This window comes from Chlorocebus sabaeus, chromosome 18 (assembly GCF_047675955.1).
Source record: "Chlorocebus sabaeus isolate Y175 chromosome 18, mChlSab1.0.hap1, whole genome shotgun sequence".
Lineage (NCBI taxonomy): Eukaryota > Metazoa > Chordata > Mammalia > Primates > Cercopithecidae > Chlorocebus > Chlorocebus sabaeus.
The window spans coordinates 1,231,295-1,245,753 of record NC_132921.1 but is presented as its reverse complement, the minus strand read 5'-3'; the positions used below and the strand labels follow the sequence as shown (position 1 = coordinate 1,245,753).

Genomic DNA, 14,459 nt, shown 5'->3' with positions numbered 1-14,459 from the left:
ACTCCTGTGGGCATCTGACACATCGGAGCTGTGTCCTCGTCCCTGTCTGTGGCTTCCCCACCGTGTTCCCACGTGACGCCTTCGTTCAGCCTCTGGCTTTGTATTTCAGACCCCAAACGCCCCTTCAATGTCTCAGCTGGGGCCTGGGTCCCAGCTCGGCCTCACGCAGCGTCCCAGGCCCTGCCCATCAGTCTGGGCCTCACGGTCAGGCCCTCGGTGACAGCAGCCATCGCTTCACTGTGGCCTCCTCCCTGGGGGGCTCTGAGTTCAGCTGCCAGTGAGATTGGTTTGTTCTTTACTGTGGTGACCGCACGGAGGCTGAGGCTGAGCTGGAGCCACGGAGCAGGGGCCGCCTCTTCGCCTGCCCAGGCCCCTGCAGGCCCATCTCCCCTCTGCCCACTGACATCTGAGAATCCTCCGTCCCCTGCAGTCTGAGGGGCAGCCCCCGGCTCGGGCTCCCCAACCTTCTCCCCCGCCTTGCTGGCCCTGAGTGGGCGCCAGGCATCTGCGTGGTGGGGGCAGATATCGCATTTTCCTGTGGCTGGAACGTGCCTGCAGGAGCCCAGGCTTGGAGCCTTCACATGGTGGTAGTGCTGCAGTTGCCATCGGTGGTCAAAGATTTTAAAGTTAGTTTAGTGAGAAAATCAACTCCAAACGTGATCAGAGGGGTTGACGCGTTCCAGGATGAGTGGTTCTTGGGCTGGGTGTTGCCACGGGCCTTGCACAGATTTTGCTGATTAATCTCAGGGCTCTGAGGCTGGTGCCCATCAGGCCCCACTTGGGGGATGCAGAAAGGAAGGCGCTCTGAACGAGGGGCCCTGTGAGAGGCCCCACTGTGCAAAGGATTTGACTCCTGCGGCCTCCCTCTAGGCCTGTGTGCTTGCTTTGAGAATCAGACGTTCGTGTTCCAAACCAAATTGGCCTCTTTCAAATAGAATCACACTACAGTGATTGTAAATGGGAGCGTTAAAGATAAAAACAAACATTTCTAAAAATGACTCACTGCCGAAGGCGGAACCACGCCTTCATGGTACGGAGAAGGAGGGTGAGAGGCAGCAGCACTGCACCTTGCATTTACCTCTCAGACACCAATGAGCAACTCACCCCTCAGAACAGCTGGTCCTGAACACATGTGTGCCCTGCCGAGAGGCGCAGACCTTCCCAGAGGCGGGAGCGGGACCCGGCCACCCATGTCCTGGCAGAAGCACCGGGGCTGCTCCATTTGGCCAGAGTCTTATCCCAGTGATGTGAGTTTTGAGTCTCATACACAAAGCACTGGCCGAGAAGCCATGAGCGGCTCTGCAGGGTGGTGCGGACGATAGACACCTCCATGCACGGTTGCCCTGGGCAGTGTCTGCCACCAGCGTCTACCTCTGCTCAGCTGCCAGGACGGTGTTGAGCACTCCCCTACTCCCCTGCCTCTGCCAGAAGAGAGGTGTAGGGAGCCATCAGGAAGGGTGCTGGGGCCCGAGGCCCGTCGTGCCGTGTGTGTGCACACACAGTGTGGCATCCCTGGTCAGGAGTGGGAGCTGCACGCTGCCCAGTTCCAGGTTAATGGAACACAGGAAGATGGGTCGTGTCCTGCAGGGCCTCATCTGGATTTACTGGTGAAGCGAGCCTTGCCCGTGGCTTAGCGAGGGCTCAGCTTTCCTGCACAGCTTCACCGTGGCCTCGGCGTGGGCACACACAGTGAGCATGTGTGGATGCATACGTGTGCACATCCATGCCCACACGTGTGAGAGTGCAAGTATGTGTGCAGGTGTGTACATACGTGTGTGTGTGTTTGAAAGTGGCCACAGGTGTGTTCAAAGCCTAACCCTCAGTGTCCAGGTCCATTAGGATAACAAAGCATTTTCTAATCTGCTTTACAAAGACACCAGTATGATACGGCAGAAAAATACAAAGTGGGTAGGACAGGGGGACGCAGGCCTCGAACCCACTGCAGGTTTTCCCTGCGTTCCGGTGACTCCCAGGGGCCTGCGCTCTGGGTGGTGAGTGGGTGTTTTCCACAGGCCTTGAACCCACCGCAGGTTTTCTCTGCATTCGGTGACTCCCAGGGGTCCGCACTCTGGGTGCTGAGTGGGTGCTTCCTCTTCTCTCGCCAGCTCCACGGCTACTTGGAGAGTGAGCCGCTGATGCTGCAGCTTTTCATCGGGACAGCGGACGACCGCCTGCTGCGCCCGCACGCCTTCTACCAGGTGCACCGTATCACGGGGAAGACCGTGTCCACCACCAGCCACGAGGCCATCCTCTCCAACACCAAAGTCCTGGAGATCCCGCTCCTGCCGGAGAACAGCATGCGAGCCGTGTAAGCGCGGGGACCTTCGACCTTTGACCTCTGGCGGGGGCGGTGGGCGGGGCGTGCCTTCCTCCTGGCCTTGGGGGGTCTGGCCAGCCCCCTGCACTTCCAAGCTCCATGGCTAGGACACTCTTGGTTTAACAGCCAGTAAGTAAACCTCGCTCTTGCTTTTGACAATGGATTTGCTTCTCTCTAGGGTTTCAGCTCTGTGTATGTTGCCACTTAAAATAATATCTCAGATACGCAGCTATAAATACCTCCCTCTGCATTTAGCTCCTAAACAGGACCCCTGTTTCTTTCTGAATACAGCAGTTTTGTAATGAGAAGGATGGTTAAAACGTGAGCATCAAAAAATTAAAGCAGTCAGCATATCCGGATCATGTTGAACTTTAGGAGGTTCGAACAACACGGATAGGCCTGCACTGACGTTCTGAGTCTAATTTGGCACGGTAATTTGTTTAAAAGTGAATTTTTTAGTAAGCCGAGGACAAAACATGTAATTTCCAAATAAGGCCTTACTTAATCCCAGCTTGTGCTGGGCACGCTGGCCCTGACCTGTGAAGGCAGCCGGGAAAGAGGACTGCCGGTTCCTGAGAGATTCCCATGGTACCGTGGTGGGAACAGATGACAAACACGTCTATGGGTGAATGAGCGCAGGTTGAGCTGGGATGGCTGGAATGTACAGACCAGCAGGATAGAGCCGGGCCGAAGGGCAGGGACAGCGTCCTATGAGGGTGACCCGCAGGCCGGGAGCCCGTGTGATGGCAAAGCTGTGGGGGGGTGCCCTATGGGGGTGCCCCATCCAGGTGGAGCCCCGGGGGTGGGTGCAGAGGTCCTGGGGCTGCAGGAGTGGGGAGGAGCCCCACACGGGGAGGGACAGCATGTAGGAGATGGCGGCAGGGGCCACGTCAGGCATTTTAATAAATGACTCAAAGCCTCTAAGTCTAAAACAAAGGGAACGCTTTCTCTCCGCGTTGGCTTTTCAAGTGTTGGGGGAAATGTGTGCACCTGGGAACTCATTCTGAATCCCTGGGTTTGCCTGGAGAGCTATAATCCAAGTTTCCTGCAGACAGGGCACAGTCAGGTGGTTTTCGAGAACAAACCTTGTGTTCCGCAGCCGCAGTAAATGTCCTGGCTTCGCTGGCGGCTGTGTTCACCCCACCATGATGTAGGGCGGCAAGGCTGGCCGGGAGACGCCCACAGCCAGGACCGCACGCCAGCCTGGTGCTGGCTGCCGACTCAAGGGTGGTCAGGGTGTCTCTGTTTATTCTCATTCTCTTAACTAAAAAATACTGCTTTTTAGTGCATTGAGAATATACACATGGAATGTTTTACTGGAGTCTAATTTTGAATGAAATTGTTAAGTTAAAAGAGATTATATGAAACCATAGAAGAAACGAGTTTTACACACAAAAAATGAAGGCTTTTAAATATAGTGGAACTAATAGCATCTTCTGATAAATCAAGTTTTTTGGGAACTACTCCAAGATAAGAGAGAGCAGCAGGTGCCTCCGGCCCCTCCCTTGGGCTGCTCTCTGCCGCTCTGGTGACATCCCCGTGTACGTGGCCCGCTTAGGTGCTAGAGGCAGCCAGGACTCGGGACAGCTCTGACTGGACCCACTTGGTCAGGGCTGGAGGCTGGAGGGAAGGTGGGAAGGGGAAAGGGAAGGTAGAAGTCGCTTTTCTTGGGGCTGCCTCCGCTCGCCCCCTCTCGCCTGTGCCGGCGTCGGATTCTGTTCTGCTCTAGGCAAGGGCCTCACGTTGGCAGCTTCAAGGTCTTGTTTTCCTCAGGGGAGGGACAGTGGCCAGCTCCCTGGCATGAGCTCGCGGGGCTAGGGGGAGGGCCAGGGGGTGTGGGGGCCGGGCCTTTCTGCTCCCGTGTCAGCTAGTGAAGGAAAAGCTGTGGGCTTTTGTTTTGGGCAGCATTGACTGTGCTGGAATCCTGAAGCTCAGAAACTCCGACATTGAACTTCGGAAAGGAGAGACGGACATCGGGAGGAAGAACACACGGGTACGGCTGGTGTTCCGTGTTCACGTCCCGCAGCCCAGCGGCCGCACGCTGTCCCTGCAGGTGGCCTCCAACCCCATCGAATGTTGTAAGTGGACACCTGCGCGCCGCAGGGGAAGGAAACCATCGGCGTCCCACGTGCTGTCGCTGTCTCTCCCTCTCTCAGCTTTTCGTTTGTGTAGACTTGATACTAAACTGTTCCACCAAACCCACCACAGTGTGTGGCCATGTGGGGTCTGAGTTGATCACGGCTGAGTTACTGCCTGTGGCCCTCCTGGGGGCCCCTGGCTCTGGCTCCTCTGACGCCCGAGCATGGCCAGGGAACGCGGTGTGGGCCGGGGCTTCCCCCACGCTGTGCTGACCTTTGCGTATTTGTGCGGTGACTGTGATTTGAGTGAAACTGGCTGAGTCTTAGGAGGATATTTCGATGCCTTCTTCAGCATGAGGTGGAGACCATGAGGATTCATGTGCATGGCTTCTCCCCTAGGAGTAATGGCGTCCGCAGGACTCAGCCCGCAGGCCGTGGCGGTGCTTGCCCTGGGTGGGTGGGCTCACGTGTGACCTGCTGGGTGCCACACGTGTGCCCTGGGCCGCCCACCCAGGACAGGGCCTCACCGCCCCTCTCCCCCTGACACAGCCCAGCGCTCGGCCCAGGAGCTGCCTCTGGTGGAGAAGCAGAGCACGGACAGCTACCCGGTCATGGGTGGAAAGAAGATGGTCCTGTCTGGCCACAACTTCCTGCAGGACTCCAAGGTCATTTTCGTGGAGAAAGCGCCAGGTATGCTCTTCACCAGGGGTCATCTGTGGCCTGGGCTTCAGCGCTGGTGGGAACCGCTCCCGGTCGGTGGAGCAGGACCCACCTGTGCATGGTCACCGGGACAGGGCTTACGGGGTGTGGCACAGAGCAGAGACTCTGCGTGGACCGTGGCTGCATCCGGCTGTGAGTTTTTGTGTGAGCTGACAGCTGTGTTGCTGAAGGGAGGAGGTAGATGCTGATTGCCGGGGCCGCCACACACACATCACCACTGACACTGAGGGAGCCTGCGGGCTGGGGACGTGCGGAGGAGGGCAAAGGCGTTTGCTGGCTTTGCTGGGGTCCTTCGTCTGCAGGAAGTGGACGCTTTGGGGGTCAGTTAGCAGCAGGGCAGGAGGGAACGGCCCCTCTGGGGCCTTCCCCTCCTGCCAGCATTCCTGGGGTCAGGTGGTGTGGGTGCCACAGATGGCGGGGGCTGGGACGGTCTTTAATGCTACAGCCATGGTGTGTGTGAGGCCCTTGTGCCCTGACGGCCCGGGTCACCCCTGCCTCTAGGTGGTGTGCTGGCCCAGCCTGGAAGCTCTGGGGCTGACCTCAGAACAGCTGCGGGGGCATCTTCTGAATGATGTTCCTCCAGGGGCCGTCACGCCTGTGGTTCTGTGCTGCCCACAGGAGACGCTGTCCTGCAGGGATAGGGCTCACAAAGTGGCTCCCGGCCCAGCTCAGTTCTCTGCAGACGCTGGGCCCCAGCACTCTCATCCCAGAGCAGGGCCTGGCTGGCTCCGAGAAGAGCCTGTGAACAGTGTGGGCTGCACTGACGGGAGACTGGCGTTGCAGGGAGAGTGAGCACCAGTGTGGCTGGGCACAGGGACCCTAGCCCAGCCCTCGAGGGGGTTCAGGCAGAGTTGGCCTGGGTCTCCACAAAGCCTGCCATGAGCTCTCTGGTTTTGGGGCTTCCTGGTGCCTTGCTGGGCCTCTGCCCAGGGTGGGCCAGGTGAGGGGCACACCCCTACAAGACCTGTTTTGTGATTTTTTTTTTCTTTTTGACATTTACCAATTGGAATTTTTTTGCACTTACTCCGATCCCTGGGAGCCACGGAGGCATTCAGCCTTGATAATGGGGTCTTGATTTGTACAGTTTGCCGGAAACTTAAGTGCTTCAATCAAAATAGGCTTTAGAGGTCTTTCACGTCTAACGTGGCTTTCTGTAGAATCAGGGCATAATTGGAAAACACGTTTTAAATTATAGAGAAAACCAACTAAGGCAGTGACCAGGAAGGCATTTGCATCCCCCGTGCCTTCTCAGGAGGAGGCTAATTTTGAACTAATCTGCCCTTCAGAGCTTTCAGTGTGTCCATGCGCTGGCAGAGAAGCACTTTGCCCCCAGTATAGGGAGGTGCTTGGGCCGAGACTGGCCAGAACCATGGCTCCCAGGTTCTGCTTCTCCAAGCCCAGGCCTGAGCAGCCTCCTTGTGGTTTCCTCTGCCCAGAGAGGCCTGGGCACCTTGGCAGAGCCCCCCCCCGAACACAGTCAGCAGAGGTGCCCCAGCTCCTGCCCTAGCCAAGTTATTGCACTAGCCGAATCAGTGTCACAGTGCCGTGGGGAAGGGCAGCCACCGGCGTCCGAGGGCCGGGAGCCAAGGGGATGCGGGACCAGCCCTGGTCTCATGTGGCCGCCCCCACGGGCAGCCCCTCCTGCCTTCATCATCGCTGTGAGCTGTGGGGTCAGCAGGCTGGAGGTGCTGCCTGTTCTGCCCTTAAGCTCGGCTGCCACGGCCACACTTATGGGCAATGCCAGTTTGTCTGCCCATGTCCTCCTCTTGTCCCATGAGGTCAGGGCGGGTCTCTGACCCTCTCCCAGCATCAGCCGGTGTCTGGTATACAGCAGGCGAACCATAAATGAATAGGTGCTGCGCTCAAGAGCACGTGAAGCTGTGAATACTGCAGGGATGAAGCCAGACCACATTTGTGATTTTATTCTTTATAGTTAAATAAGATAATTTGCATATTCATACACACACAAGCACATTGCATGTTTTCAAAAGCAGAGAACAAACATCCACATAATTTTCTTCCTCCACTTTCGGCTTCTCAGGCGGGAGCCGTCACTTACGACACGTGCTAATGTGCGGTGAGAGGTTGGAGCCGCAAAAGGCCCCGCATCCTCATCCTGGCGACGAGTTCCTAGTTGTTTTTGGAGAAACCACTAAACTGAATATAAATTAAAAACACAATTGCCCTCTCGTCTTCTGATGGGATCGTCTGGTCTTTTTAAAGTTCTGTTTTCCACTGCTCTCGCGGATGGAACCAAGGCCGGACGTGAGCTCGGGAGGTTCGTGTCGAGGAAATCCATCAGTCGGGCAGATGAAGTGGCTTCTCCGGGAAGGGCCGCTGTGTCTCTCGGCTGTCCTCGTTCTGTGGGTGCGGACGGTTGTAGCTGTTGTGAATGTTGGACACAGGCTGGGGTCAGCTCCGCCCTGTCGTCCTCTGGAGTACATAGGAAGCTCTTTGTCCAGGCTAGCTCAGCCTCTGTGTCTCGGCCAGGCCCCCTTCAGCTGCCGTGGGTTCACAGCACCTCTGAACTTTGGGAAGTGTTGGATGGAGCGGCTGCTAGCCCTGGAAGGCTGGGAGAAGCTGGTGTTGGGCCCTCCTGAGGAAGAGAATCCCTGCAGCAGGGCTGCACTGTGGGGAACCGGCGGGCACGGGCATAGCTCGCCGTAGCGTGGGTGCTGGGTCCCTCCGGGATGCTCCAGCTCCAGCAGGCGGGAGTGCGGTGGGTGTTCGGGTCTCAACCTGCACTCCACGGAGCTTCCTCCCAGGTCTCTCAGGGCGGCGCAAAAGGCCGGGGGGAAAAATCAGCCTTTCTCTGGGGACTTAGTTTACTGCTTCCTCGGAAAACGACATTTTCTGATGATGAAAGCCTGTGCGGAATGTTCGTCCAGGAGGCAGGTTGGCTGTGGGGCGCGGAGGGCCGAGTGTCAGCTCAGAAGCCCCTGGTAGCATTTCGGGAGGCTTTCAGTTTCCAAGGCTGCAGGGGTTCAGCTGCAGGAAGTGGGAACCACACCCCCTCTCCTCCCACCCGCACCCCTCCCCTCCCCTCCCCTCTCCCACCCGTACCCCTCCCCTCCCCTCTCCCACCCACACCCCGTCTGCTCCCCTCTCCCACCCGTACCCCTCCCCTCCCCTCTCCCACCCGCACCCCTCCCCACCTTCACACCCGCACCCCTCCCCTCTCCCACCCGCACCCCTCCCCTCCCCTCTCCCACCCGCACCCCTCCCCACCTTCACACCCGCGCCCCTCCCCTCTCCCACCCGCACCCCTCCCCTCCCCTCTCCCACCCGCACCCCTCCCCTCCCCTCTCCCACCCGCACCCCTCCCCTCCCCTCCCCTCTCCCACCCACACCCCGTCTGCTCCCCTCTCCCACCCGTACCCCTCCCCTCCCCTCTCCCACCCACACCCCGTCTGCTCCCCTCTCCCACCCGTACCCCTCCCCTCCCCTCTCCCACCCGCACCCCTCCCCACCTTCACACCCGCACCCCTCCCCTCTCCCACCCACACCCCGTCTGCTCCCCTCTCCCACCCGCACCCCTCCCCTCCCCTCTCCCACCCGCACCCCTCCCCTCCCCTCTCCCACCCGTACCCCTCCCCTCCCCTCCCCTCTCCCACCCACACCCCGTCTGCTCCCCTCTCCCACCCGTACCCCTCCCCTCCCCTCTCCCACCCACACCCCGTCTGCTCCCCTCTCCCACCCGTACCCCTCCCCTCCCCTCTCCCACCCGCACCCCTCCCCACCTTCACACCCGCACCCCTCCCCTCTCCCACCCGCACCCCTCCCCTCCCCTCTCCCACCCGCACCCCTCCCCACCTTCACACCCACACCCCTCCCCTCTCCCACCCACACCCCTCCCCTCCCCTCTCCCACCCGCACCCCTCCCCACCTTCACACCCGCACCCCTCTCCTCTCCCACCCACACCCCGTCTGCTCCCCTCTCCCACCCGCACCCCTCCCCACCTTCACACCCACACCCCTCCTCTCTCCCACCCGCACCCTCCCCTCCCCTCTCCCACCCACACCCCCTCCGTTCCCCTCTCCCACCCGCACCCCTCCCCACCTTCACACCCGCACCCCTCCCTTCTCCCACCCGCACCCCCTCCGTTCCCCTCTCCCACCCGCACCCCTCCCCACCTTCACACCCGCACCCCTCCCTTCTCCCACCCGCACCCCCCTCCCCTCTCCCACCCGCACCCCTGCCCTCCCCACCTTCACACCCGCACCCCTCCCCTCCCCTCCCCCACCCGCACCCTTCCCCTCCTGTTAAAGATCACCATTTCTCTCTTCCAACGTGCGATGTAAGGCACTTTTCTGCACACACGTGAACGTCGAAGCGGCTGAGGGACACATAATGAGACATAAATGAAACGCCCGAAAAACGCCTGCGTGAAACGTGAGCTCAGGCTGTGTCTGGAGCTTGACTGAGATGAGACAGAAGGCGCAAGTTTCTGAGATTTGGATGCGTCAAACATGAGCCAGTTCTTAATGCTGCAGCTGAACAACCTCCTTTTCTTGAGTCACACGTCTGTTCTGGTGCCGTTTTTCAAAAACATCAGTAAAGCCTGTTTTGGTGTCGTCGCCGTGCAGAAGCCACACTACAACGCCAGGGGTTAAAACACCCGCTCCGTTTGCTGGCGATTGCGCAGTGGGCGGGGCTCAGTAGGCGGGGCCGTGCGGGTTGCGTCCGTGGTCGTTTCTGTGGCCGCCGTGACTGGCAGGCCAGCTGGGGCCTGGACTTCCGGCATCTCCAGGTAATCAGGGCCCCTCCACGTGGCCTCCCGGGGCCCCTCTGGGAAGGCAGCCTGGGGCCCCTGGGAAGCAGAGACAGGTGCCAGAGCTCCGAGGCCCAGGCCTGAACCCAGTGCTGTGCCAGCTACCACACCGGGGCCCTGCCCAGGTTCACAGGGAGACACACAGAAATGCGGGAGTCCGGGGAGCCTGCGCGGTGGGAGCGAGTAGCCAGAGTCCCACAGGTGCCCGGGCCCCTCCCAGAGGCCCCAGCCCAGCACATCTAGAGCCCTCCCCTGAGAAACCCCAGACAGCCAGGTTCGCCCCAAACCCCCAAACCCAACATGATGGGACCGCAGCTCGCCCCCACCTCACGGCCGCCGCATTCTCTGGCCCTGGACGTTACCACATGGAGAAGACAGGCCTGTGGGCAGGCGCTGGCCATAGTGCAGGAGACGCAAGCCAGGTTTCCAGATTTCTCCACACAGCGGCAGGCGGAAGTTCTGCCTCCCACCTCACTGGAAGGGTCAGGACTCCAAATCTGGGCCAAATGTATGTTGTTGTTTTTTAAATAAAGGGACCAAAGGTCCGGGCCTTTCCGAGGCTGCCCTGCCTTGGGACCATGAGCAGCATGGTTCCCGGGTCTTCCAAAAGCTCTGACAGGCACCTGGCCATTGTTTTCAGAGGCTCCACCCAGCAGCCACCAAGCTCAGCTGGCAGCTGGCAGGACACTTGCAAGGACACAGAGCTGTCACAGAACCACCGTGGCCTTGGCAGCTGCTGGTCCTATGCCAGGACACACACGTTCACCACGGCGAGTAGGGGGTGCACGTCCCCAGGCAGAGGCCATGTCATCCAGGTGCAGGAAGCACCAGGCAAGGACCCTTCTGTCTGCCCAGGGAGCCGGGTCAGAGGAGTCCCCAGGCCTAAAGCCGCTCCCTCCGGGCTCACCTTCAGGTCCCTTCAAGGCCAGGGGCTGGTTCACCCACCCCGGGGTGTTGCGGAAGCCTTGAGGCCCCTGAAGGCCCCAATTTCCCCTGAGGGTCATCAGTGTCCACTGGTCACCCTGCCTGCCCCCCCCCCCCTTCAACCACCCCTGCTCCTCGGTCTCCTGGGGTCTGGTTCTTTCTTGCAGGCGGGGAGGAGGTGAGGGCCAGGGCCCCCATACGGCAGACCTAGTGGCACTACCCCTTTAGGCCTTGCTGTCCCTCCTCTGTCTGTCGTGGAAGGTCTTGGCCTGGGGCAGAGAAGCAGGCCGAGGTGGGAGGTGGAGTCCAGGCGGGTCTGTGGCCTGTCTGTTTTAGTTGTGCGGGATGTAGGCTGAGGGAGATGGACCTGGGGGATGGCTGCCTCCGTGGCATCTATCTCCATGGCATGTCCTCTGATGGGGCTGGATGAGCAAGGAGTCCCCAGCTCCAGCGTCTGTGGCGTGGGCAGTCCCTGTACAGAGCAGCTCAGCCATTGCCTCCTGAAGATGTTGGATGCCAGCGCCGGAGGCAGCAGCATAATGACAAAATCTTCAGAGGTGTCTGGTCCAACAGTTTAAAGGCCAAATGCAGATCTTCCAGATTTGTGTTTTCAGGGAAGAAGTGACCTTGCTGGGTGCCTGTGAGTGTGGACAGACGTCACTGCCACTGTTGGCTCCAAGAGCAGAGCTGGGGCCGCTTCATCACCACACAGCATCTTTGGGAGGAGGGCAGGTGGCCAGGCTGACCCCTGGGCTTCTCTGTGTGCTCCCAGAGACCACACAGGGAAGGCAAGGAGGGCAGCACCCTGGGAGGAGACATCTGCCCGTCTCTTCTTCATGCCCTGAGGACGGCTCAGTGGCCTGAGATGGCCCAGGACCCCTCGAATTGAGTGATGACCCACAGTTCTCGTCAGGCCGCATTCTGAATAGCATTAGGGGAACGCTCAGACGCCCCCTGCCTGGGCCCTGCTGGTGTGGGGAGGCCACGCATCGTGTCAGTTCCCACTGCGGAGGGGGGGCCAGTTCTGGCTGCCCTCCCTCCTCTTCCTCCTCGGGCCTTTTGGGATCACACATGACAATATCACCCGTGATCATGTTGCTTAATTTCTTTATCAGCTTTATCGAGATGTGATCTATACACCATTTAATTCACCCAAAGTGTGTAATTCAGCGGGTTTTGGTAGCTTCACAGAATTACGCAGCCACCACCAATTTCAGAACATTTTCTTGTCCCCAGAAAGAAACCTTTGCTCGTGAGCGGCCACCCCTGCTCTCCCTTCCCCACCCCTGCTCTCCCTTCCCCACCCCCAACCCCTACCACCCCAGAGCCCCCTCGCTTGGCCTTGCCTGGTCTGGCTGCTCCCTGCTGGGGAACCCCAACCTGCCGGCTGCGGTGCCTGGCAGCTTCCATGGAGGGTGGCATCCTCTGTGTTCCCTCGTTGGCGCAGGCCAGGGCGTGGGGTCCTCGGGTCCCCTCGTTGGTGTGGATCGGGACGTGGGTCTTTCTGTGGCTGAGGGAAGCCCACCATGTGGCTGCCACACCCATCTGCCGATGGTGCTGGGTCACGTCCACCCTGTGGAGATGATCGTGGAAAAGCCGCCGTGAACCTCAGTGCGTGAGTCCCGTGTGGATGCCTGCCTGTTGCCTGAGCGCATGCCTCGGCGTGAAAGGGCTGTGGGTCACAGGGTGACTCCATGTGAGGCCCTGCAGGCCGATGTGCAGTGCGGCTGGGTGGCTGTTTGCTCTCCAGAATCTCCTCTGGGAGCCAGGCTGGGACAGACTCCTGAGGGAAAGTCCTGGCTGGATGACAGATGCCCTGGGGACGCTTGCTTCTAGGTGTGAGGACGCCACGGGGAGCAGGGCAGGAGGACGCCACGGGGAGCAGGACTCGAGGGCACCGTGGGGCCCAGGGACACTGCTGCTTCCACCAGTGGCCCTTGTGGCTTTCTCTGTGGAAACAGTGGCTCAGCGTCAGCGCCAGTGTGGGGGTGGCCTGGCTCCAGACGGCGGGTCCTGGCGGGTCTGGGAGGCTCCTGGGCCTGCAGGCCTGCCTGTGTGGAAACCTCACGGGTGTGGCAGGGAAGCCTCCCGATGACTCAGACTGCAGGGAATTCCCTAATGATCTGGAATATTTTTACTCCTGCACTCAGGCAGTTTCCTACTGAGGACTCGGAGCTCTGATAAGGCTGAACACAAAGGCCCTTTCAGGACCAGCTGCCTTCCTTCCTGCCGGGGGCTGGGTTTTGAACAGCGCGGGGGCCGGCCCTGCCCGCCTGGGCCTCCACGGAGCCGGGAGCCTCCATGGCAATGCTCTCGCCAGCGGGACGTGGCCCTGCGTCTCCTTTCCTGAGATGTAAGGTTGTTTGCATCTTTCAGCAGCCTCAGTGCTCTGTCTTGTTCTGGAAGCAATTGCTAGACAGACATTTCTGGCCGTAAATATACATTGCCTTTGAAAGAGTTACTTTATGAGCCTTGAGCAGAAACAGAAAGCCTGCCCTCACCCTTACCCTGGTCGACCGTGAAACGGCCACAGACATCGGAGACCACGGGGAGAGGCCCTGCCTCTGAGGGGGAAGGCCACAGGCGCTGGCTCAGCCAGGGTCTTTGAGGACAGCAGGGATGTTTGTCGGTTCCCCACACTTTCGGGGGAAGTCTAAGCATATCTACTCCCACCTGCACAGGGATTGCTGGGCAGGCGCTCCCAGGTGTGTGGTGGAGGCTGCTCCGTGGCAGGTGCTGAGCTGGGCCTGGCTGGCCACACAGACGTGGCTCCCCTTGGGGCTGCTCCGGCAAGGCTGGTTCCCCACAGGCCCACGAGGCACTGGAGGAAAAAGACACCTTCATGCCGTCGTTCCATTTGCTTTTCATGGACTCACTGCTGTGGGGCAGCCACCTGAAGGAGGCCATGGGGAGACGGCTGGAGTCCCTCTTCCTTCTCGAAACATAAAGAGAGGAACAGGCTGTGTTGCCTCAGCTGCAAAAATGGCGTCTCCTTGGGGTGTCATTAAACGCAGCGTCGTGGCCCTGTGCGCCTCAGTGTCCCTCCTGCTCAGCACCATCAACCTCCCTCCCCTTCCTGGCGCCAAAGGCCTCCACAGCCTCAGGGAAATTCCTGGGGAAGCTGAAGCTGTGACTCTGAGCTTCTCGGGCTGGGCAGAGAGCAAACCATAGCCTGTGGTGCCCCGGAGCTTCAGAGGACCACAGTCTTTTGTGGGGTGCAGACGGGGCCTCACCCCGAAGATGGGCTGTCATAAGAAAACTCCAAAAGTCGTTTTTAAAAGGTGCCAAACAGCCAGAAGACTTAGTTACACACAGAGTGATTTGGATTGTTATGAAGTGGGGGTGGAGGGGCTTCTGAGCCGCCGGGTGCATCTGGGCTGGGGGCTGCTGGGAATCTGCCGTCACCAGCACCTGTGCTGGGCTGAAAACGCTTCTTTCTTCCCGGCTGCTTGCTGCTTTGTGAAACTCAGATGCCTTCAAGCGCAACTGAGTGTATGTTTTAGTTCCCTGTTATTTTTTTCCCAGAGGAGAGATGGATGCCAGGCTCTGTCGAGTGGACTCATCTGGTGGGTGATTTGCGTGGGGACCTCGGGCGTCCCGGGCTGGTGTGGCCGGGGCTCGGCTGGGCGGCTCTGGGGTCCTGTGTGA

The 14,459-nt window shown here is 59.8% G+C and overlaps 1 protein-coding gene across 4 annotated transcripts in view; it reads left to right on the top strand.

The window, feature by feature from the left end:
- The window catches only part of NFATC1 (nuclear factor of activated T cells 1), a 129,649-nt gene that overhangs the window by 51,811 nt on the left and 63,379 nt on the right, over nt 1–14,459 (top strand). For all 4 annotated transcript variants that reach the window (XM_008013721.3, XM_008013723.3, XM_008013724.3 and 1 more), the window contains exons 4-6: nt 2,106–2,308; nt 4,223–4,395; nt 4,945–5,085. In XM_008013721.3, coding sequence (XP_008011912.3) covers nt 2,106–2,308; nt 4,223–4,395; nt 4,945–5,085 — 517 coding nt within the window. The remainder of the gene's footprint in view (nt 1–2,105; nt 2,309–4,222; nt 4,396–4,944; nt 5,086–14,459) is intronic.